The sequence below is a fragment of the Acartia tonsa genome, chromosome 12, assembly GCF_053477335.1.
Source record: "Acartia tonsa isolate MP-2025a chromosome 12, ASM5347733v1, whole genome shotgun sequence".
In the NCBI taxonomy this organism is placed as follows: domain Eukaryota; kingdom Metazoa; phylum Arthropoda; class Copepoda; order Calanoida; family Acartiidae; genus Acartia; species Acartia tonsa.
Window position 1 is genome coordinate 34,679,624 of NC_137271.1, and position 25,381 is coordinate 34,705,004.

A 25,381-nucleotide genomic window follows, 5' to 3' on the forward strand; every position below is an offset into this window, starting at 1 on the left:
ATGTAGAACAAAAGTGCATCATAAAAAAGGAGAATAACATGCATAACTAGCGAAGATATATAACAATAGTATATATGAGTAAAAAGTGAGCATGAAAGACAGACAGATGGACATAATAAGTTGTAGAATAGATGCAAAGTGTTCACATGAACATTCACAAAAATTTTAAATATTGTAGAGCAGTGCCTTCTATTACAAATAGCAGCCGCGTAATTCTTATTTCCTTATTGGACAGATGGACAGTCAAAATGAGATACAAAATAGCTTTGCAATCACAACAAAAGAAGGATAACATTACCTAAATTGCAATCTTTGATTGTTAAAAGAATATGATTTAGTTTAGATTATCATCCTTAAAAATTCACATGTCTATCCGTCTGTTCTTTAATAAATCAAGTAACAGGATGTCTATCTGAGTGTCTGTCACTATATGACAGCTAAACCGGTATTCCTTTACAGTGAAGCCAATTATAGGTTCAAGGAAAGGCTTATAACTATTTTAAGGGAGGTTACCTAAACCCTCCCAAGAGAAATTGCCCTTAGATTTTTTTTGCAAATTTACGTTCAAGGCCTATAGGGGAGAAGCTGCTAGTTTTGATTGACAGAATAACTCTTTTTACATTTAAGATATTACATCATATTTCAAAGGCATCATAGTTTTCTTTAGATGAACTATAACGGCCAACTGAATTTGAGTTGCCGATTGTGTACAAAAAAAATCAAAATTGAAGCTTTTTTAGCTAGTAGTAAATATTGAAAAGCATCAGGAAACAATGTAGACAATCGGCAACTCAAATTCAGTTGACTGATATAACTATCTTTATTCTTTTTTATCACAATTACAAATGAAGATGCTTTCTTGTTGACTAGTAATGAGAAACTAAAGAAAATCCACGAATTTATAAAAATTCTTGAGTTTGCCTGTGTTTTATATTTCAATTATAAAGAATTATCTTATTCAAAATACTTCTTAAATAGAATTAGACGACTTGGGTTACAATGTTTTTATACTGTAAAAAAGAGTGTTCACGTAAAATGACAACAAAATCATGAATAAGATTAATCATTATATAAAAGTAACAGGATCTGTGTCTGTCTGTTCCGAAGGATAATTGTAACCGCTGAACCGATATGGTTTTGGATATCTTTTACAGTGTAGCTTCCCATAGACACAATACAATCTGTCCCGATTTTGTATTACTTTTGAGGAACATGATTGCAGTTACGTCATATTTTTCTTTCCCGAAATAGGGAAGGGGGAAAGAAAAAAAAGGAAGGGGGGAAGAAAAAGAAATGTGAGAAAAGGGGGTTTTCCCCATCTCTTTTGAAGAGATTTTCTTCCCCCCTTCCCTTTTTCGGGAAAGAAAAATATGACGTAACTGCAATCATGTTCCTCAAAAGTAATACAAAATCGGGACAGATTGTATTGTGCCCTTCCCATAGGTCCTTGGAAGGTTTATAACTTAACTATTTTGTGGGAGGGTACCAGCATCCTCCCAAGAGAAATTGCCCCTTGTAAAAATGACCCTATAAAAATGTATTAACTTGTTTTTAAAACTACAATTAAAAGTGGATTGGGGCCGCCTTCACCCCTCCCCCCCCCTCAAGTGCCCCTAGAGGCCAAAAGAAGCGTAGCCACTAGTAATTTATTTTGCAATTGCAACAGTTTGTCTCGCGTTTTCTCGAATACATAATTTCTCGGCTACTATAAAAGTAAATGTTTTAATTTTTGTATTAATTCCAAAGGCCAATGAGCATAAAGTCTTATCCTATCATTTTTTTTCCCTGAGAGTTTTTGTCCAAAATCAGTCGTTTTGATAAAACACTACAACAAAAACTACATAAAAATTAGCATAGATAAAGATGCTTTTCAGACCGTGTATGACATTTACTTAGTCATTAAATGTAATTAAAAATAATTTCGTTGAAAATTAAATTCCCCCTCTGCAAATTATAAAAGTATTAATTAGAACAAAATAAGAATGCCAACATCCATAGAAACGAAGCATAAAAATAATGAATAATAACAGATAAAATTATAGAGCAGATTTTCAGTGATCATATAAAAGAAAAGAAGGAAAAAATAGAGAAATAATAATTATATTGAAAGTCACAAAACCTTTAATATAAATATATAAAAATCACACAGACAAACGGACAAAGTAATTTTAAGCTGAATGATCATTGGAATGGGGAATCTTCACAATAAAGTTTTAAATATCTATCTTGAATAGCAGACGAGAAATTCACATTTCCCTTTTACAGTTTCAAATTATGAATTAAAACCTAATTCATAAACTGACAGACACACAAACAGCTACTAGGATAGATTGTAGATGTATTTAGTGTCCTAGGAAAATGGGGATAAATGTCACCGCTTTTGGCCTACCTATTTTATTGACGTCATAGTAGAGGGAAATAGAAAAGGAGGAGGGAAAGAAACCCCCTAGGAAAGAGATGGAGTATAGGGTATTTCATGACGTCAATAGAATAGTTAGGCCAAAAGCAGTAACATCTATCCCCATTTTCCTAGGGCACTATAGACAGCCACGTATAGATGTATGACAAATATTTAGATACCTGTTTCTTTGGAGCAAGTTTAGAATAATCTGGAGGGGTTATAGAAGGCGGAGGGGGAGGTGGGGGACAATTCATCTCACAATTCTCAATCTAAAATAAAACATGATATTTTAAAAACATTATGCTTCTCTGAATAGCAAAGTTAAAAGGATTTTCAAGAAAATGTTCAGTGATAAATGTGTTTTCTGGTGGTTCCCCTTAAAGGGCCGGGCAGAGCACAGAAAAGCCCTTAATAAAGAAGGGTATTTGTTTATTACTTTAGGTAAGGTTAGGTTAAGTTATATTGGGTACTTGGTTTCGTCACAAGGTTAGGGCCCCCGATGGTGTTTCGTATCGTAAATATAACTAAAACCTCATTTTTGAACTTATTTTTAAATATGTGGTAGGATTTTCATGTTCAACAGGCAATTTGAAATGAAGCACCCATGAACAGTGTTCAAAAGTATTTTTTTATGGCAGACAAAATAGTTTTCCTTCACAGCCATATATGAGTAATAGATATCGGTTAGTAAATTATAATGGTACCCAAGGCTTCATAAATACATTCTCTTATTCGTTAGCTAAAAACTATGGGTACTTTCATCAAAGCTTTATTGGTTAGTTCAAATTAGCAGTGTCCAAAGAATGAATTATAATCTACAAAAACAGAAATTTGAGATTCACATCAATTTATCGTTCATTGTCTTATCACCTTGGATTCCTGCATCTACACCCGTCCCTCTTTGTATCATTTTCAGGGACTTTGGTTTTATTTATATAGCCACTACGCTTGAAAATCAATTTGCCTATATTATTTTTGTTCTTTTCTCACATATTTTATTTTTTGATGAGTGTTATGATTATGGGTGTTCTCAAAAATCAACCAAATTTTGCCTTTAAGTTTTAGGACCTGAGCTGGATCTTTAAATCATTTCAATGGTGCGCCAAATCGGGGTGAGCCAACTTTCCATCAATGAGAGCACAGCATTTTACGAAATGCCGTGCTGTGATTGGCTGAAATTAAGCGCACCCCGATTTGGCGCACCATTGAAATGATTTAAAGATCCAGCTCAGCTAATTTATTAGATTTGCTAGGAATAAGACTATGGGAGATTAATTAATGTAAACTACCAATTATGATATACAAAATTTACCCTCCTCATTGGTGAAAAAATTGGGCCACTGTTCATCTGAACCCTCACCATTTGAAGCCAACGAATAGCAGAACATGTTTATAAACTTTAAAACCAATGTAATACACAAACGAATAACCCCTCTCTTCTTGCATTAGCTTGTATGTGCATAGAAATTATGTTTTGAATACTATACGAAAATTATATTTCCAAACAAATCTCGTTACATTGTAAGCACACCCAAGATTATGCTGATTTATGTGCATTTTGACAAATTGGCCTAAATTTGAGTATTTTTTCTGAAGCAGCATAGACAGAGAAATAGAGTTTTTTAAATTGTTAATTTTCAAAGCAAAAATAGGACACAAAAAGTTCACGAAAACTTAAAAACTTGAACATTTTATTAAATTATTGATGAAATACAGCCTTGTAGCAATGTTTAATAGTTATTTCTTTCATCGTATTATAAACCGCTTTCTGCGGATATAGAATGTACAATTATTAGATTAAAACCAGTTTTTTTAGCCCCGAGGTGCCGAAGGCACGGGCTAAAAAATGGTTTTAATCTTATGATTGTACATTTCTACATATATTCGTAGAAAGCGGTTTAAAATACGATGCTAGACATAGTTTTTTCGTATTGATGAGAACCGGTTCCTGTCCTCCGGATTCGAATGAATACGAGAAATAATATTAAATAATTTTGAATAATATATCAGAAACCTAACCTGAGGTTTTGTTTTATAAACTATATTACAATTTATTGTCCTATTTGTTTTATAAAAAATGCCTATCTAACAACCCTATATCCATGGTTAACCCTTGAGTGAGGGTTGTTAGCAAAAATCAGGGATCTTAAGGGATAAGACAATGGAATACATATTACTAATAATGATAAACAAAATTACCTTTTCTATAGATTAATATTATTGGTTGAAAAGCCTGGATAATACTGGTTTTAAACACCAACTAATAAACATTAAATAAAAGTATACAATGTTTTATAGCCAACAAATAAGATACCGTGGTTATAAAACTTGTGGTACCAGTGTAATTTAGAATCCAATGTCCCCTCCCTCCCTGGCTGAAATTGATTGTTTAGGGTTTGTGGGTTTTCTACCAGAGATTTAGGGATAGGAGAGTAAACGTTTGTTAATCAACCCTCTCAATGTTATTAAATTCCTTTGCTATTCTATGGTTATTGGGGGTGCGGAAGGGTTGTAGATTTAGTTGCTCCCAATTGTTTCACATAGTATACAAAACTGTCTTCTTTTAATACTTATAGACAATTAGGGCTTCACAATTAAAGGTGTAGGAAAGACTTCGTCCCTTCTAAAACATTCGAGTTTGGTTTTCAAAAATAAGATATTTTATTTTTGTTGGGGGGGGGGGGGGTTGGAGGTATTGAAACCATTGCATTGTATGAGCAGTAGGTATTCTGTTATATAAAGTAACTAGCGGCTTCGCCCCTAGCCTCTAGGGGCTTTGCCCCAAGAGGTGATCAAAAAATAAAAAAGGACCATAAAAGGGAATTTGTTTTTTTTGGGGGGGGGGGGGGTGTCCCACCGCCCAAGAAAATAGCCTCAAACCACCACTGAACCAGTAGGTATATTCCCTGAAGAGTAGAATCCGATCGGTTCAGTGGTTACCGAGATCTTAAGGGACGGACAGACAGACATTATTCTACTTTGTATTATAGATAAGTTTTTTGTCTTTACCTTAAGATTTCGATAACAACTGAACCAATTGAGTTCTACATTTTGAGGAAGCTTCAAATAGGTACAGGGACGGTTTTATGGTTTTAGTATTATTATATATTGGTTAAGATTTAACTAATATCTTGAGTTTCAACACACATCGAGGGACGGATAGGCATTGTTATACTTTTATAATACATAGTTACATGGCTTTACCATGAGGATGGGGTTTGAACTCTCAGGACATGAGCATTTCAATTTAAAGGGTGTGTTAACAACCCTCTTTTGAATACCCATGAATCATTATTAATTATCTTTTTGAATTTAATGACACAAATAACAAAATAAAGGCATCAAAATTGTACAAATAAAAATAAAAGATGTGATTTTCAAGTGATCTTGATACCTGTGTTGGCAGGAAAGGAGGAGGAGGGGGCAGATCCTCATCATCACCACCTAAAATAAATTGTAGTCAGATAAAATCTATGGGATCTTAAAAGATAAAACATTAATGGATGATAAATTCGATTACAGTACATCCCCAATTATGATAAACATTAATTATCTTTAGATAAAATATAGAGAAATCCTTTATTTGATATAAATTTGGCAAAATTTGGCACTAATATCTTCTACTTTCTTTATCCATCTAACAATTTGATTTTTAAAAATTCCATTAGAACGCTTTATTGCATATAAGCCATGGCGTAGCATCTGCCCGCCCATATTTAACAAACCGCGACATAAAATATAGGGCTAACAAGAACTGCTCAAATATCTTATTTTTTTAATGAAGAAAAATTGTGCTTTTCAACAAAACACAGACAAACACACAAACATCCTGCTACTTTATTATAAGGATAAGGGGGGATGTTTCAGTGCTTAACAATGTAATTTAAGGGAAAACGCCAAAAAATGAAATATAATGATGGTTCGTGACCTAATAATTTTCTTTTATCCAACTGAATTGGTTAACTGTCCAACAAATTGAAAATTAATTGTCCATTTCATATTTTAATATTTAATATTTAAGAAAAACAAGGATGAAAACCATTCATAGTTAGTAAAGTTTAGATTGCGTATCAGTAATTATTTCTCTAACCAAGATAATAGGATAATTTCTCTCTTAACCAAAACAAGGATGACAACATCCATAAGCACAAAAGATATGTATGAATTTAAATGATATGTATGTAGAATTTAAAGATTAGTTGTCAAAAGCATAGGCGTCCAAGGGGGGGGGGGGGGGGTAATGGGGCGATTACCCCCCCCCCCCCCAAACAATTTGAGGGTGCCGTGGGCACCCCCAAAAATTTTTTCATTTTACCCCCCCCCCCCCATTCAAAATTTACCCCTACCCTGGTGGTGCCTAAGCCCCCCCCATCCATTTAGGAGGGGGTATTTACCCCCCCCAAAAACAATTTTGGGGGGGTAAATACCCCCCCCCAAAATAAATAATCTCTAATTAAAAATAAAAAATTTTTGCGCGCTTCGCGCGCATTTTTAATACTATATATTTGATAAAATTTAAATTACCCCCCCAAAAAATTTTACCCCGGGGGTAAACTAAATTTACCCCTGCCAACAGATTTCAGGGGGGGTAATTACCCCCCCCCCCCAAGCAAATTTTACCCCCAGGGTAAAAATTTTGGGGGGTAAAAAAAATTTGCGGCGAGCTTCGCGCGCCATTTTACCCCCCCCCCAAACACGAATTACCCCCCCCCCCCCTAAAAAATTTTTACCCCCCCCAAAATAAAAAGCTTGGACGCCCCTGGTCAAAAGCATTATATTAGGGAAAAAATCACAAAACCTTTTCAACATTTGTTTTTAATTTCTTAATATTTGTATTTCAGTACTATGACTAACAGACTGATGGTCAAAGTAAATTACATACTGGATGCTCAAAACAACGGGAAATTAAATTTTAATATTTTTAACTACAAAAATTTTATAAATCGGACCATAAACACCAAATATATGAGGAAAATGTGAAAAATATAAAAATAGCCAAAAACCTGCAAAAAACGTAGTCGGACCGCCATTAATGTTTTCTTGAAACGACAGGAAATTTAATTTTGATATCTATAACTGAAAAAGTTTTGGAAATCGGACCATAAACACTAAAGGTATGGAGAAAAATGTAAAAAATACAAAAATAGTCTAAAACCTGCTTAGAGGCAGTCTGACCTACATAATTTTTTTTTAAACGACAAGATATTTAATTTTGATACCTAGTATAACTGAAAAAATTTTGGAAATCGGACCATAAACACCAAAGATATGGAGAAAAATGTGAAAAATACAAAAATAGCCTAAAACCTGCTAAAAAGCGGTCCTATCGCCATTGCTGTTTTACAGTTAATTGTGCTCCTTAATAATGGGAATGTTGTCAAAAAATTTCAGCCTTTTATCTTTTATAGGAGCTGAGAAAATCCCGTTTCCCCCAAACTAAGACATACGGACAGACGGACATTTCAAATTATAGAGTAGCTTCGCTACTAAAAAAGAGTCTTAGCTAGAATTACGTTTGTACTAATAAGCTGAAAGAGGGGAATATAACCCAAAATGGCTTAAAACCTGTACATAGGTAATCACAAGTTTCCTACAAACACAAACCAGCCCCCCCCCCCCATTCAATAACTTATTTTTACCACCAGAGAAATTTGTATCTGGATGAGTATGTCACTCTCCTCCGTAAAAATTGTTAAATGTTCGTCCTAGCTGTTCATGAGATCGTAAAGAACACACATAAAACATCTAGTCACATTATTTGTACCTGGAACAGGTGTGCCGTAGGTCTGGAAAACTGGGGGCGGTGGCGGTAGATCATCATCTGAAATAAAATAGATGCATTACTTTTAAACAGACTGCAAATTTTTTTTCGAAATGTATGGGTAATCTGGAATAGAGTTATATTTATCACATCGTATTATAACAGCTTTCCGTGGATATAAAATGTACAATTAGTAGGTAAAAACCAGTTTTTTACCCCTGAGATGCCGAATTCACGATTGGGATCTTATGATTGTAAATTTTTATATTCGTTGAAAACTGAATATAATACATAATACGATGCTAGACATAATTTTTTCTTGCGGATGAATAGTTATTTCTCGCATCGTATTATAAACAGCTTTCCGCGGATATAGAATGTACAATTATGAGATTAAAACTAGTTTTTTTTAGCCCCGTGGTGCCAAAGGCACCGGCTAAAAAAACTGGTTTTAATCTTATGATTGAACATTTTTATATTCGTAGAAAGCTGGATATAATACGATGCTAGACATAGTTTTTTCGTATGGATGAGAACCGGTTCCTATCCACCGGATTCGAATGAATATGAGATACAGGTTCTAATCAACCAGATATTAATCAGTTTCGAATGAATAAGAGAATTTTTTTTTGGAATTATTGGAATCATATCTAAAAGATCTTATCGGACAGGGCCAAAGCCACAAGTTTCTCAAAAACGTTTAAGAACAATATAAAATAAAATATGTAAACTGTTTATTCAAATTTATTTACAAAGGTCTATCAACTACTCAATGTAATGTTTAAAGCCATGAATGTAGGGATAGTACAATGGAATATAAATTAATAGCCCTCCCCTCTTTCTTCTACCTTGGCTAGATTTATTAGCTAGTATATATTAGAGGGAGAAAAAGATTGTGGATTAATTTTATCGCCATTATCCCCCCCCCCCCCTCCCTGGTTTAAAGCAATAAACAAAACACAGATTTTTCTCACATCAAATAAAATTTATGTGCTTAGATTTAGGGGATACAGGGATGTGGAGAATGGGCGAAAAAAAATATTTTAGTTATCCTAATTTGTTGTTATAGATTTAAAAGATTAATTTACCGCTACTTTTCAAAGCATGTGACAGCAATAATAAGCTAAAGGATGACCTATGACTAAAAGCAACAGTACCTTATATCAGGCATATTTCAGTTATGACCATCAGACAAAGGTTATGAAATCAAAGGGTTGAAAGTCTTTAAGAAATTTGTAAAGACCCTTTCATTCCTCAAGAAGTTATCAAATTCAGATATGCTAAAATGAAATAAATATCTATTGTCCTATCCCTATAATTCTAAGATTATGTTGCTTTGTTTTGTAGACAGAGATCAATGTATGGAAACAAGGATGACAACATCCATAAAAGCGAAGCAATGAAACGGTAGGACAAACGGACATTAACACTTGTATAGTGTCAGAACTAAATAATCAGAATATAAATTTATAAGAGTCGAAGCAAAATTGTAAGTAAATTTGTTAAAAAACTGCTTGATTCAGGATAATGTTTATGGACATACTTACATTTTTAGGACTTGATTATAGAGTTGCTTCGCTTATTACATTATACTTTGTTGTCCCAGGAATCAATATACCAAAAATCAGATCAATCGGATGATTAGATCACATAAAAAATTGTTGTTAAAAAAGTAAAAAAAATCAACATGTTTAAAATGAACGTACGGACATTTTGATGATGATTATAGAGTTGCTATGCTTTCTAAATCGTACCTAACTATTAAAGGAATCACCATGCAAAATTTTAAATCGATAGGACAATTCTAACATGCCTAAATTAACAAAAAAAAGCTATCGGTTACGGACAGACCGACCCCAATTATAGAAAAGCTTCGCTTTTAAAAATATAGAAAAAGATAGTTGGAAAAAGAGAGACAGATAAAGACAGATTGATAATTCAAAGGATAGACAGAAATAGTTAAAAAAGATAAAGAGATGGATAGATAAATAGACAAGATAGATAAATAGAAAGATTGATCAACAGATAGATAGAAGTTAAAAATTAAAATTAAAAGTAGCAAAAACAATATTTTAAAGGTAAATAAGCACTTTTTTGACTTTATAAAATTTAAAATGGTTTACAGAGAACATAAACAACTCTGGTCTCTATTAAACAATTTTAATCAAATTTAAGTTTTGATTTAATTTGTTTCTAATTAGACTTAAATTGAAGACAAAAAAACATACAAACAACAAACAAGTAAAAAAATTTTACTTCCGTTTTATTGTCATATTACTTTTTAGCATGGTTTTTGTTTTAGAAAGACGAAAAAGTGTGTTTTATGGGACAAAAAAACAATTTTTTAAAAGTTTGTCGTATTATGAAGGTAGATTGATGGGTTATGTGGGTTGTAGATGTCAACCTTTTTATGACAACTGTGTTTTGTCAGTTTTAAATATTTTTTTCACAAGGACGCCCAAGCTTTTTTGTTTGGGGGGGGGGGGGATTATACTAACCAAAATTTTTGGGTTAAAATTTGCAATGGGGGCGGGGGAGGTAAAAATACTATGTTTTTCTTTTTTTTCTCGAAAATTGCTAGGTTATTTCTTTTTAATGGGATGGGGGGGGGGGGGTTCGAAAGTTACATTTTTAGCATTTAACCTTAATCACCTTCTACCCCCCCAATCAAAAAATTACTTAACTCATAATCCAATCTCTTATCCCTGACAAGTTGGTTACTCGTGCGCATATAAAACATTTAAATGTGTTATGCACAGGGATCTTAAGGGATAAGACAATGAATGGGGTATTCCTGTCCAGTTTTTTGTTTAGGAATGAATATTTCTTACCCGAGGGAATAAATGATGGACCGATAGGTCATCATTTATTCACGAGGGTAAGAAATATTCATTCCTAAACAAAAAACTGGACAGGAACATCATTCTCATTTAAACAAAAAACTCATTTTTTATGCTAAAATGTGGTTTAATTTTGGTTTTTAATTTTCATTTATTTCCCGGCTATGATCATTTATATCCCTGATATCAAGTTTCTTTTTATAATTAATAAAAATTAAAAAATCTTCCAAAAAATTTTTAAAATCTTCTAAAAATGACTACCTCCGGGAAAAATCTTCTAAAAATGACTACCTCCGGGAAATAAATGACTACCTCCGGGAAATAAATGAATATTTACATCCACTATTTAAGGGGTTGTTTATATGGGAATGATAAATTAATATATGTCCCCGTTGATGATAAACACAATTACACCTTCTGTAAATTCAAAAATGTTAAACTATTTAATTAATCTAATAAAAGTATCTAAAGCCACTGATAAGATATCGAGGAAACCAAACTTTGGGTACCAGTGTAATTAACAGTCCATTGTCCCCTCCCCCCCTGGTTAAGCAGCATACATATTACATATATATGGTCATGGTCATTTTTTACTCGTTTTCCTCTACAGATAAAAGAACAGAAAAATTTCTCAAAAAAGGTCTAAATGATATTTTTCTAACAAGCATTGCAAATAATAAACAAGGATGACAACATCCATAAGTAGCGAAGCAAAAAAATCGTGGATGGAAATACGTAAAAGTAGATTTAAAGTGTATTTATCCCAAAAAAGTTTGAAAATTGGACCAAAAACACCAAATATATGGGGAAATATGTAAAACATATAAAAATAGCCAAAAACCTGATAAAAGGCAGTCTGACCGCCATGGTTGTTTTCTTTAAACGACGGGAAATTTAATTTTGATATCTATAACTGAAAAAATTTTGAAAATCGGACCATAAACACTGAAGATATAGATAATAATGTGAAAAATACAAAAATAGCCTAAAACCTGCAAAATGGCAGTGTAGCCGTCATGGTTGTTTTCTGTAAACGACAGGAAATTTAATTTTGATATCAATAACTGAAAAAAATTTTGAAAATCGGACAATAAACACTGAAGATATGGAGAAAAATGTGAAAAATACAAAAATAGCCTAAAACCTGCTAAAAAGGGGTCCGACCGCCCTTGATGTTTTATAGTTAATTGTGCTCCTTAATAATGGGAATGTTGTCAAAAAATTTCAGCTGTCTATCTTTAATAGGAGCCGAGAAAATCACGTTTCCCCTATTCTGTCTCACACGGACGGACAGACGGACAGACGGACGGACGGACGGACGGACGGACATTTCGAATTATAGAGTAGCTTCGCTACTAAAAAATGGTTTATTAAAAAAAAAAAATATTTTTGTACACAAAGTATATTAGTAGATACTACAGATGGGCTATTTTGTTAATTATCATTGGGGTAGTATACAATTTATTGTCCATTGTCTTATCCCTTTAAGATCCGTGATATATTCTTAGATTACTGAGTGTCTTGTGCATGTTCGAATTCAAATTTGGTCATTGGGTCAACACGAATAAATCAATTGGTCATCTCGCGGTTCAAGGTTGATGGAAAAATAATGTGGTTAAAAAACAATTTTAGCTTTTTAAAAATTAAGCTTTCTCCTAAAATATTTTCAAATGCGAAGCTCTTCTTTAATTAGGGTACGTCCATAGGTCTGTAACTGATAACTTTTAACGTTAATTTAGGAATGTTAGAATTGTCCTATTAAACAAAAATAATTGAATATTTTTTTATATCAAATCCTGATTTGTTTGCACAAACCTTTAGAATCCAAACAATTCCACCTTTGATTTTGTAATTGGGTTGTGCGTTAATTTACCTCCATTGTCTTATCCCTTTAGATCACTGCCCTTAGCTTTGTGTCGTTGGAAACTTTTGAATTTTTAAAATTTAATTTTAAAATCTATGAGTTTTGTGAAAGTTTGTTATTTCAATTGTATTTTGAAAATAACCAAATTTTTGATTGACCTAATTAAGTTTTGCTATATTTTTTGTTTCATGATTCAAAGCAGTTATTAAATTTAGGCTTTTACACCCAAAAATACAAAAATTATGATGATATTTAAAGTTACATTTTGGTAGCAAAGCTGCACTATGATTCACTGTCCGTTTGTACGTCAGTCTGTCAGATCGTAAAACTATGGGGGAAATGCCAGTATCTCAGCTGTTATTTTGGTGAATATTCCCTGTAAAAACAAGCAACCAGTATATAATAAGTTTTTTTTGGTTACACCAGCAATTGAGTGTACAATGTTTATGATCGCTTAGCCCCCTCCCCCTTATCTCGTTGCAAAAACCTGTACACGCGACTAAATGGAATAAAATATAATTGAATGCTTTTAATGAGGTTTTTTGTTGTTAATATTTTGTTTCAATGCCAGTGAAATTATCCAAAAGCGACTCCACCCTTTTATGATTTCACTATGCTGATACACAACAACAACAAATTTTGGTTACCAAAGATAATTTATAAAATCTTGATTAAGTTGCACAAACTAACAGTGCCCAAGCTTTTCAACCAATGGTTTTGATCTACAGAAGGTATAATTTTTATTTATAATTTCAGATGTATATTTCAACTTTTTTACACCTGAAGATCTCTTTGTAGTGTTTAATAAATGTTGAAATTATCCAATAATTTACTATTCATCAAATTTTAAAAAAAGGAACTGGATTACTTTAATGAATTTTAAAAATTAAAATTGTTTATGATAATTTGATAAATGTTAAAGCCAAATGTTTAAATTGATTTACTAGAATAATTATTTGAAATATTCAGGGATCTACAGAAATAAGACAAAGGCCGATAAATTGATGTACATCCCCAAAGATTATACACAATTACAATTACAATTACAATTGACCATTCTGTACAATTACAATCAAAGGTTGAAACGTTTGGACACTCAATTAAATGAACCAACCAATCTATATTCATTAAACGTCCCCAAGTTTGTTAAGCCAATGAATAAGAAAACCTTATTATTACTAAGACTTTGGGGACTAGTGTAATACAAAGAACAATGTCCCTCTCTTCCCGAAAATATTACACTTTTATGTAATATTAAGCTATATATGTAGTTAAAAATTTGCTATGCACGATGAAATAATAATTTGCTGTAAGGAATGAACAGTATCTTTTTTGCAAATAATGAACAAAATTTAGTTTTCATTATATGAATTGGTAAAAAAACCAAATGAAATTTTTTAACCTCGTCATTCGAAAATAGTTTTCAATTAGATTAGATTCTAAATTGATTTTAGTTTAAAACAAGGTTGACAAAATCCACAAGTAGCACAGCTCTTAAATAAGCATAACAGAAACGCTGATGGAAGGAATAGGAACCAGCAGTTTTTTTATATTAGCTACTAGCAGCTACGCCCCCTAGAGGCCTCTAGTGGCACTTTAAATGTTTTTGTTTGTTAAAGTCTCTACGATAATTCTTTATGTTACGATACCTCGTTATGTTAGGTTGAAGTCTCTCATATATTTTCAAAAAAATTCGGTTTTTTGTCATTTCTCTTGGAATGGTGGTAGTAACCTCCCCCAAAATAGTTATAAATCTTTCCCGGACCCATTAGAATCAACCCTGTTAAGGAGAACCCGATTGGTTCAGCGGTTAGCGAGATCCTTCGGTACAGACACACAGATAAACAAACAGACAAACATTATGTTACTTGCAAAAATTTACTGTGATAAGGATCGTAACGGATAGGTTCAATAGTAAATTTGGGCATCTTAGAATTGTTCTATTATATCTATTTAAAACATTGCACGATGATTCCTGTAACAATCAAGTACGATTTTTGACAACAGTTTTGTTATATTATGTAACTAGCGGCTACGCCCCTAGAGGCCTCTAGCGGCACTTTAAATGTTTTTGTTTGTTAAAGTTAATTTTTATGACGATACCTCTTTATTTGACGTTGAAGTCTCCTCTAATTTTTTTAAAATTTCGATTTTTTTGTCATTTCTCTTGGGAGGGTGGTGGTACCCTCCCCCAAAATAGTTATAAACCTTCCCGGGACTTATGAGAAGCTACCCTGTTAAGGAGAACCCGATCGGTTCAGCGGTTAGCGAGATCCTTCGGTACACACAGACAGACACACAGACACACAGACATCCTGTTACTTTAGTATAAGGATATATACTATATTCATATAATTTTTGGAATTATATTTTCAATAATAATAAGTTACAATGAAATAAGCGAAGCATCTTTATTATCAAGTCCCCAAAAAGTAATTAAGTCCTTGATTGGTAACGTTCATTTTTAAATAAGTAAGTCTACAATCGTTAATGTTCCTTTTTTATGAAATCTTGTGGTAAAATAGGGTTTACCACCCCTTCCCCCCCCCTCAAAAAAGCTTGGACGTCCTAGCTTTTAAGATATCCCTCCCTTACCCCGAAAACAAAGAATACAGCCTTAACAAAGAATATGACCGAAGGCACGTAAATTGTATTACAGTTACAAAAATCAAAGAAAAAACTTTTTTATATCCTACAGAGTCTTTTAATATTCGCATACAATACAGCAAAAAAAAACACTTCATAAATAAAATAAATAATTTATTGGAAAAAGAGGATAGAGACACTCCCATTCCGAAAAATTTGTTTCCCCAATAGAGGCTAGGCTAGAGGCAAAGTAACTAGAATCACATAATGGAAAATATACATACATATATTAACCATGCTATTTTTAAGAATAAGGTGGTTTGTGAAAACACTGTATAATTTCTTGTGGATTTACAAAGGACTCATTTTACATTATTATAAAAAGACTTTATGTTTCAATTTTGTTTCTACAGTTTTGCTAAAAAAAAATAGTTACATCAGTACAGGCAGAGTGGGAGAGAGAGAACATTGGAATGATATACTGGTACGTTTTCTCGTTCTTGGGCTTTTATATGGGGACTTATATATGGTTGTATCTAAACTATCAAAGTAGTACAATTTTAATCTACAGAGGGGTAATTTTGTTTATCATGATTTGGAATAATAGCCAATGATTAAGTATATAATTATATAAAAATCTTTTGCTATTGTCATTTTTTGACTACATTGTAAAAATATGTAAGAAGGTGGCCTTTAGGCCAATGGCAAAAATGTAACAGTGCGAAAAAAATGAATAAATAATAATAGCAAAACAGTTGGACCTAAAAAGTGGTTGCCATATTAAACAAAAAGTTTTAGTGCATAATTGGAGAAACGGCACTTGACTTTGTTAATAGATAAGGCTCGGCAGCCGCTGTATTAGTTTGGTAGATCTCACAATTCTTAAGATAGGTATATTATGTTAGGTTAAAACTTTTTATTCTAATATTCGAAAAATATTTTTTTAACAAATACAGTTTCAGTTTAAAAAGCAAAGCAAAATGTAAACATAAATGTTTTGATAATCTTTTTTTAGACTGAAGCTGCAGAACAACTTAAAATATTGCTAAGCCCACTAATTTAGTATAAAGCATGAATTTAGAGAAAAAAGATATAATCTTAAATGAACCTACAATTTAGTAATTTTGCTTAAGATAAAGCATCCCTTGTCCCTGCTTTGATTCAAAATAGTTCTTTGTCCCAAATTTTTTGGCAAACCTAAAACCTTCACTCATGATATGATGTCATCAGGGAGGGAGAGGACAATGACGATATTTTTAATCTACACCACTTTCTTCTCCCAATTAATCATAAAGTACCAAAGGCAGATTTTCACAACTAAATTTTGATGGGAAGATATATTTATCTGTCCTATCACAATGTCCCTGGATGTCATATATTTTAATTCATAGTATATGATTAATGTTTTATAAATCTATTTATTTAAAATACATTATTGATTGATAACTACCTTGTTTATTAACATATTTTAAACATTCATAAACATAATATTCTTACGATCTCTCTTTATGTGTTATTGCTGCGCTGATTAAGGGCATAATTGTCCTTGATAGGCATCTTTATATCCAAATACTTTCTCTTAATAATGCATCTATTTATTTATCTGTCTCAGCATTCTATTATTAAAATCGAAGATTTTCTTCAATTACAATTTACAGTCGGTCCATATCAAATAGCTATTTGAGTTTATTTAGGCATATTAGAATTGTCCTATCGACTTCAATTTGGCATAAAGATTCCTCAAACAGTTTTGAAAGCATAGTAGCTCTATAATCATTACTAGAAAGTCTGTATGTCCAATTTAACATGATGTTTTTTAGCTTTTTTGAAAACATTCTTTTAAAGATATAATTATACATTTTTATAAATTTCAAATACTGATTTGTGTACGATTAGGTTGAATGTCATTAGTGAAGCATCTCTTTAATTAATTAAATGTCAATGTAAATTATCCAGTATTTCATTAATTTTGCATTAGATTTGAAGAAAAAAAAATCGTTTAGACTTTTAAATATAATAGTATATTAAATACTCTTTTAATCTATAATTAATTGTTAATAATGGTTTTTCTGATTGTTTGATATTTTAAGATCCGCTCATATGTTTGTTATCATCCTTGTTTTGGCATAGAAGGATCCATAGCAAAGTCATTTTGAAATGATGTCATGTAGTCTGATAGTCTAATTTAAACCATAAACTAAGCATACTGTGAAACTTCATAACAAATATATATAAAAATATTTATATTTACAGGGAAAGGTCTACAGAAGATAAATCAATCTCTATTGTCCCCCCAGATCCTAAAGGCATAAAAAACGTAGAATATACATGGATATTATGACAGGGGAATTGTCGTCAATCTTGGTGGCTAACACTTATTGGCCAGTTCTTTCATCCAGTTGAAGGGGAGGGGATGAGGTAACTGGGGAAAATCGTTTATTTAGCCAGCTACAAGTTCCACTCTATCATAGTACATGATAATCTGGTGTAAGATCCAAGTAATAATAAATCTATTCTCATGCATGTAATAAGAATAATGACTCATAGTTAAAGAACAGATTAGAATTTCAGGCTAGGAATAAGGTATAGGCAACAAGCGAAATAAACATATAATAATATATGGAGGGCAGATGAAATGGTTATCTTTACTAAGAAGCGTTGTCCCCCCAAAATCACAAAAAGATCAGCTGAAATTACTAAAAAAACTAGCAAGGACGAATACGAGCAATGAAATAGAAACTTTTTGAAATTGAATATTAAATAGCAGTAAAAATTGAACTACAATTTTTTTTAAGAGAGGAATATTAAACTTTTTTATAACAAATGATATCTCTTTAGAAAATGTAATATTACAAGCTTGAAAAAAAAACTACAAGAACCTCATTTTTTAAGAACATTCGTATAATTAGATTCTCCAAGAACAAGGAATATATTCTATGGACAAACGAACGGACAGACAAGCATTATTCCTGGATATGCTACGCTACTTTAAAAAGGGAGGGGCTTCAACATTTCTTGTAGGATTTTATTTCTACATTTTTTTCATTCTTGATAATTATGTAACTTGATCTCATAATAGATGTTAACAATAGATTGTTAGTCTTAACAAATTAGAGTATATTAGTTAAATGTCCAAAAAAAAATGGTGTTTGATGGTTATAAAAGTAATTTGAATATTCAAATTACTGTCACTTAAAGACGTCCAAGCTTTATATTTTGGGGAAGGTAAATAGAATATGGACAGAGGGGTGTATTTCTCATTTGGAGTTGGGAAAATAGAGTGCCGAAATAAACACATCATTTACTCATCTCCATCCCCCGACCAAAAAAAAATTCATTTTAAGGCTAGAGTGTAGAGGATGCCCTAGAATGAAGAGGGTCGGCTTATCCCCTTTCCTCCTCTCTCAAGTGCCCCTAGAGTGATAGGAATTCATAAATTTTATATGCCGTACAATGTTTCATATGACTTCAGAACAATAGAATAAGAGAATTCAAATTCTAAATTAATCATCTAATTTTATTTAATATTTTTTTATGTTCTATTCTTATCTTTAGATAAGTGCAGTTCAATGCACATTAAAACTATAACAGAAAGCATTGTATCAAATTAAATAAAGGAATGAATAAATTCTTATATATCTTTAAAAGTTAACAATACTTTATCATATTCTTGTAGTTTAAATTTGAATTACATACATTAATAGCTAAGATTTAAAAAAATAACTTTTTTTTAACTTTTTTTACTTAATTATCTATTTTTTTTACATGTTTATTATGAAATTGAGCTAACAATTTTCATAATAATCATTGATGACTAATGGGAATCAGGGAGGGAGGGAACATTGGACTGAAAAATACAATGTGTACCCAAAGTTTTAATACCATATTTTCTCACTCGTTTGCTCAAAAACTTTGGGGTTCTTTTATTAAATTTTAAATTATAACTTTCAATTTTTTAACCAATAATTGAAATCTACAGGAGGTATAATTTTGTTTATCAACATTAGGAATGTATTTAAGTCTATTATTCATTGTCTTATCCCTTAGGATCCGTGTACAGGAATTCAATAATTATAGAATAGCTCCACTACTAAGAACTAAAATTATTGAACAAATACACAAATTTTTAGCAACCAATCCCATTAAAGATATGAGTCATTTTGTTTTTGTTTATAGTTATTAGGTCATCCTTGTTCAAGAAAAAGAAAACATTTGGGATCTTTACACAAAATAGTGAATATTAAATATTAGCAAGTTTTGACTACAATGAGAATATGTTCAAGTATAGTTGTATAACCCAGACAACTACCTGGCCCAAGTGTTGGGGACCTTTTTCGTCTACTAGCAAATTGTTTTGGTTTTTTCAAAGCGACTTGGCAGTGTTAATATTTACGACGCTATTGGCTGATATTCAAAGACCAAAATAAAAGTCGGCACAGGGTCCCCATCCCGTGGGTAGAGTTATATATATCTCATGTCCCCTCTATTCTTTTACTTTAATATTGCAATGGAGTGAATAATAAAATGAGAAAAGCTGAGTAAATACAAATCCAAACGTCTTTAGTCATTAATTTTTTTTTGGATAGAAACTTAAGGGATAAGACAATGGATCAAAAACATTTATGATTAATTCCAAACATGCGTGACAAAATCAACCCCTTTGTGGAATAAAATATTGTAGTAAAAGTTTGAACCAGCCTGCAATTATCTAATAAAAGTATCCAATGTGTTTTCAAAACTTTGGGGACCTGTATCATTTAGAGTCCAATTTCCCCTCCTAATACCTAGGACATAGGATTTAAAATTTTAGTAACATTGACAAAATGTAACAAAAGTATTGTTTTTTTTATTTTCTCTGTGTAGACAAAATTTGATTTTTTTGCATGATTTGTTGAAATTTTTATAACCGCCTAATATTTACAATACACGCAAAAAATAAATAAGCAAAATAAAAAATAATGTTAAAGTTTACAAAATTAATCATCAAATAATTATGACTTATTGTTTGTTTGAAAATATAAAATTAGAATTACAACTTTTAATGATTATGAAATTTTAAATTTTTGAAAAAAGTGCATAGACAAAAGTTCATAGACAAATGGGTACTTTAAAAAAAAATATTGATTGCTCTGTTGCAGTCTCCGAACTTACCAACAACAGTTTTTATTTGTACGGGGTGGTTTTGTGTATCTTCATTTGGAATGTACAAAAATTATAATATTAAAGCCAGTTTTGTTAGACCCGAGGAACCGAACGCACAGTCTTGTAAAACTGGTATTGAAATAATTTATTAATCGGTTATAAGCCATACTGGAATAGTTATTTCTCGCGTCGTATTATAAACAGCTTTCCGCGGATATAGAATGTTCAATTATAAGATTAAAACCAGTTTTTTTTTACCCCCGAGGTGCCGAAGGCACGGGCTAAAAAAACTGATTTTAATCTTATTATTGTACATTTTTATATTTGTAGAAAGCTGGATATAATACGATGCTAGACATAGTTTTTTCGTATGGATGAGAACCGGTTCCTATCCACCGGATTCGAATGAATACAAGAAAATAATTAAAAATTTTCAAGTGTAAATTTTATGCAAAAATATATGTAGAGGTTATGAACAAATATGTTATAAACGTATACAGCATAAAGATGTAAAAATAATGTCTTTGTGTTTATGTTCATACAATTGAATCAAATATTGTACATTAGCTGCTTCTAGGGGCGCTTTAAAGATAAGGGGTCGCCCCCCTCCCTTTCCCTACTTATTTTACTTCTTGGGAAACTCTCAAAAAAATATATAAATAAAAACACTCCCGGAACCTAAAGAGAGAGAGAGGGTCCACCCATTCCCTTAAATTTTATTTTAAAAGAAGAGTCTTTAAAAAATGTTCAAGGAATTAATTTTTTCTGGAGGCAATTTTGTTTGGTTCATGTACATTTTCCCAAAATAAATTACCAGAACCTATAAGAAGGTTCACTGTAAGACAGAGCCATATCAGTCCAGAGGTTTGTAAGGAAATTTTCTTTACACACACAGACAGATGGAAAAAGGAAAACATCCTGTTATTTTTAGTATTATAGACTATTAGCCGATCATGTTAAATCAGACAAGATCGTAAAATATAAAAAAAAACTAGTTACTTTCCCCCTAGCCCCTAGGGGAGATTTTTAAAGAACCTTTTCGGACCAACAATTATTTATACAGGACAGATCTAAGAAACCACTGCACCAATGAAAGGTACATAATTTCAAGAAAACTTTTGATAGCTGGTTTTAGGCTATTTTGCAAAATTGGCTTAAGATAATTTTTCCTTTTTTTATTCCTGGTCGGATTAGTTTAGTTTTTGGCACCTCAGGGTTAGGGTACCGAATACATAGGCCAGCAGTTTAGAGATCCCCCAGGGTTCATATCCAGGGGGAAAAAGTATCACTCCCCTTGTTTTAAATTAAAATAAGGAAGGCGGTTATTGGTGCCCAAGAGCCAATTTGTTTGAAATCACCATATTTTTTTGTTGGTTTTGAAAAACATGGAAACGCCATCTATTATGTAAATAATACATTATGTTTTAGTCATAACTGTCATACCATGTCATTTCAAGTGTATATATTCATTATTTGTTAAAAGCGCAGCTTCTCTGATAATAGGGTGTGTCCTAACGTCAGTATGTCCAATTCAAAATTTTAACTTGTTCTTCAGCAAAAAAAAAGTTAGAATTATCCTATTGTTTTTATGCTATATATTTTTCTGATTTTTTTCTTTCTCCCTGATAATATGGAATATATATAGAGAGAGAGAAAGAGATAGAGAGGGAGAAAGAGATAGAGAGAGGGGAAGAAAGAGAAAGAGATACAGAGGGGAAGAGGAAGAAAGAGATAGAGAGAGAGGAAGAGGGAGAAAGAGATAGAGAGGGAGAGGTGGTGAGATAAAGAAAGAGAGAGAGAGAGGGAGAGATAGATAGAGAGGGAGAGAGAGAAAGAGCAAATAGAGAGAAAAAGTGAGGGAGAGAGTTAAAAAAAATAGATTGAAAGAAACGAAAGAAAGAGAAAAAAGGGAGAGGGGATCTAGGGTCACATTGGCTAAAATAAATAATAAAATTGAGATGAACTTTGCTCTATACCAACATATACAAACTCCTACTAAGCATTTAGGGATCTTAAGGAACAATCATTCTTAAATGTTTTGTTATCTCTTCCTCTCCCAATTATTAAAAACAAAATCAATTCTTTATATATAGCTCTAAATTTGTAGAAAAGTTTAGACACTGGTCATTTGTACAACCGATGCTGTTAAAATGGTGCAAAAAATGGGGACAAATTTCAAATTAATTTGACGGGGCTGTTTATTTACGTCACAAGTGAGGGGAAAGAAAAGGGAAGGAGGAAAGAAACCCCCTAGAAAAGAGATGGGGGTATGACGTCACACGCCAAAACAATTTGAAATGTGTCCCCATTTTTTGCACCCTTTTAGATAGCATCGTACAACCCTATGAAAGTTATAATTATAAACATCCTCACTTTTAAACTTCAGGGGTTAGTTATTACAGGCCAATGTCCTACCCCTTCATTAACAATCATCCTTATACTAAAGTAACAGGATGTGTGTTTGTCTGTCTGTTTGTTTGTACCGAAGGATCTCGCTAACCGCTGAACAGATTGGGTTCTTCTTAACTGGGTAGCTTCTCATAGGTCCCGGGAAGGTTTATAACTTTTTTGGCGTAGGGTATCACCACCCTCACAAGAGAAATCACAAAAAATCGAATTAGTTTTACGCACAGAGACTTCAGCGCAACATAGATAGGTATCGTAGAGACTTGAACCAAAAAAACAAACATTTAAAGTGCCACTAGAGGCGTAGCCGCTAGTTTATATGTAAAGTAGAGGGATGTCCTTTTGTGTTGTTAATGTATCCATTGGATCAATAGGACAACAATTGTCAGGGAGGCGTGATGGTGGTTTACTTAAAACCCCACCTACCAGCGATGCTTTTATAGATTAGTATTTGTGGGGGGGGGGGGGGGAACATAGTTGCATAAACACATTCTCTCGCCCGTTGAGTTTAAAAACTTTGGAGCCTTAACTATTTTAGATTAAGTCGTGTCCAAACTTTTCACCAAAAAATTTGATCTGTAGAAGAAGTGATTTTATTTTGAATTACAAACTATATAAATAAATTATCATCAAATTTAAATAAAAAGATATATGATAAGAGACAATGCATGTAATTGCAAAGCATGTATTATTATAACAAGAAAGTTTGTTTCCATTTACAATTAGCATCAATTGTTAATGCAAAAAAAGTTTTAATAATTATTCTAAAATTACAAAAAATAAAAGGCCTTGAGAGGGGTTGAGGGGACAAAATAGCTTTAAACCATTCATAAATTTTAATTTAGAAATAAAATAGCCCAAAACCAATTTAGAAGCTGGTAAGTGATATTTTAACCGTCAGGTTTCTTTTTCAGTGTAGCTTCGAAAACAATTAATATCCGCTGGATTAGAACCGGTTTTCAGCTATACTGAAAAATCATGTGTTGCATCGTATTATAGACAGTATACAGCCTACGGTCCCTCAAAAATAACAACACTGGTTTCAATTATATAATTTTTCATTTTAATATCCGCAGAAAGCTGTTATTAAATTATACATAAAAGGGGGGGGGGGCTTTTTCAAAATAATAGTAAGAATATGAATAGCTGTAGAGTGAATTATAGAAAAGGTATGCATATGAAAACCCATCCTAAATGCAACAAAGGCATAAAGCATAATCAAATCATAAATTCATATTTATACTTTGTGTTTCAACATTGTACCAAATAATTCAAAATAAGTCAGAAATCTAAAGGGAAAAAACAATGACCAATAAGTGATGTACATCCCAATGTTAATACATAAAGTTACTCCTTTTGTAGATTACAATTAGTGGTTGAAACGATTGGACACTCAACTTAATAACCCAACTAATCAAAATTTAGTAAAAGTCTTCAAAGTTGATGTGTCAACAAAAAAGAAAACGTTATTATAAAACTTTGGGGACTAGTGTAATAAACAGCCCATTGTCCCCTCTCTCTAAGTAATTCCCCTTGGGTCCAACAAAACTGGTATTTATTTTATGATTTTTATTTTATTTTTCGTGGAAAATCATCTATAATTCTAAAAGCTACAGGATTTTTTAGTGTGGCTTAGAACCGGGTCTAATCAAGCGGATATAAATCGGTTTCGAAGCCATACTGGAAAAATTATTATCAGCGATGATGTATTCACACCCAAAAGCACAAAATGCAGACAATTCGTAATCAATTATGATAAAACATGATCATATGCGTAAATAATATTCACATCTAAGTGCATCAATGAATATGAAAGGAAGTTATAATGGGTTCGAATCCTTTCCAAATCTTTTATTATAGAGACATTTAAATGTCAACAACGTAGCATGTCTAGGCGCATTTTTTTTTATTAAATCCAATTAGGATTTAATGAAAAAGTTTTACAATCAAAGGGGTGGTTGTCTAGAGCACAACAAAAAATTTACCTTGTGTAGAAAATTTTCTGAATTTGTTGGATAACTCTCCCAAAACACTCTGTTTCTCCATCTACAATATTTTTAGATCAATTTTAAATCATGTTAATACGAACACAAGAACAACAGTAACCATTTCTGTATATAATAAATTCACAAAAAATGTAATGGGGAAAGATTGAATTATTGACTTCTATCTGCTACGGAATCTTTATTCGAAGAGGCTGAGAGTGACTGGAAAAGTTAATTAAAACCATCCCAAGATATAAATCTGATAATAGAAAGGACTAAAACCATCACAGGACCTATGTGAAGCTTCCCTCAAAAGAAGAAATCAATCAGCTCAGTTGTTATTGAGATCTTAAGCTTCACACAAAAACTCTCACTACTACCATTATGTCTAGAAAG

General features: G+C 32.1%; 1 protein-coding gene across 1 annotated transcript in view; it reads right to left on the reverse strand.

Annotated features, from left to right (window-relative positions):
* Positions 1 to 25,381, reverse strand: part of LOC145334299 (uncharacterized) — a 68,459-nt gene that overhangs the window by 41,433 nt on the left and 1,645 nt on the right. The window contains exons 2-5 of the mRNA XM_080179696.1: positions 24,986 to 25,046; positions 8,166 to 8,222; positions 5,796 to 5,845; positions 2,581 to 2,670 (exon numbers count right to left, since the gene is read on the reverse strand). Coding sequence (XP_080035822.1) covers positions 2,581 to 2,670; positions 5,796 to 5,845; positions 8,166 to 8,222; positions 24,986 to 25,046 — 258 coding nt within the window. The remainder of the gene's footprint in view (positions 1 to 2,580; positions 2,671 to 5,795; positions 5,846 to 8,165; positions 8,223 to 24,985; positions 25,047 to 25,381) is intronic.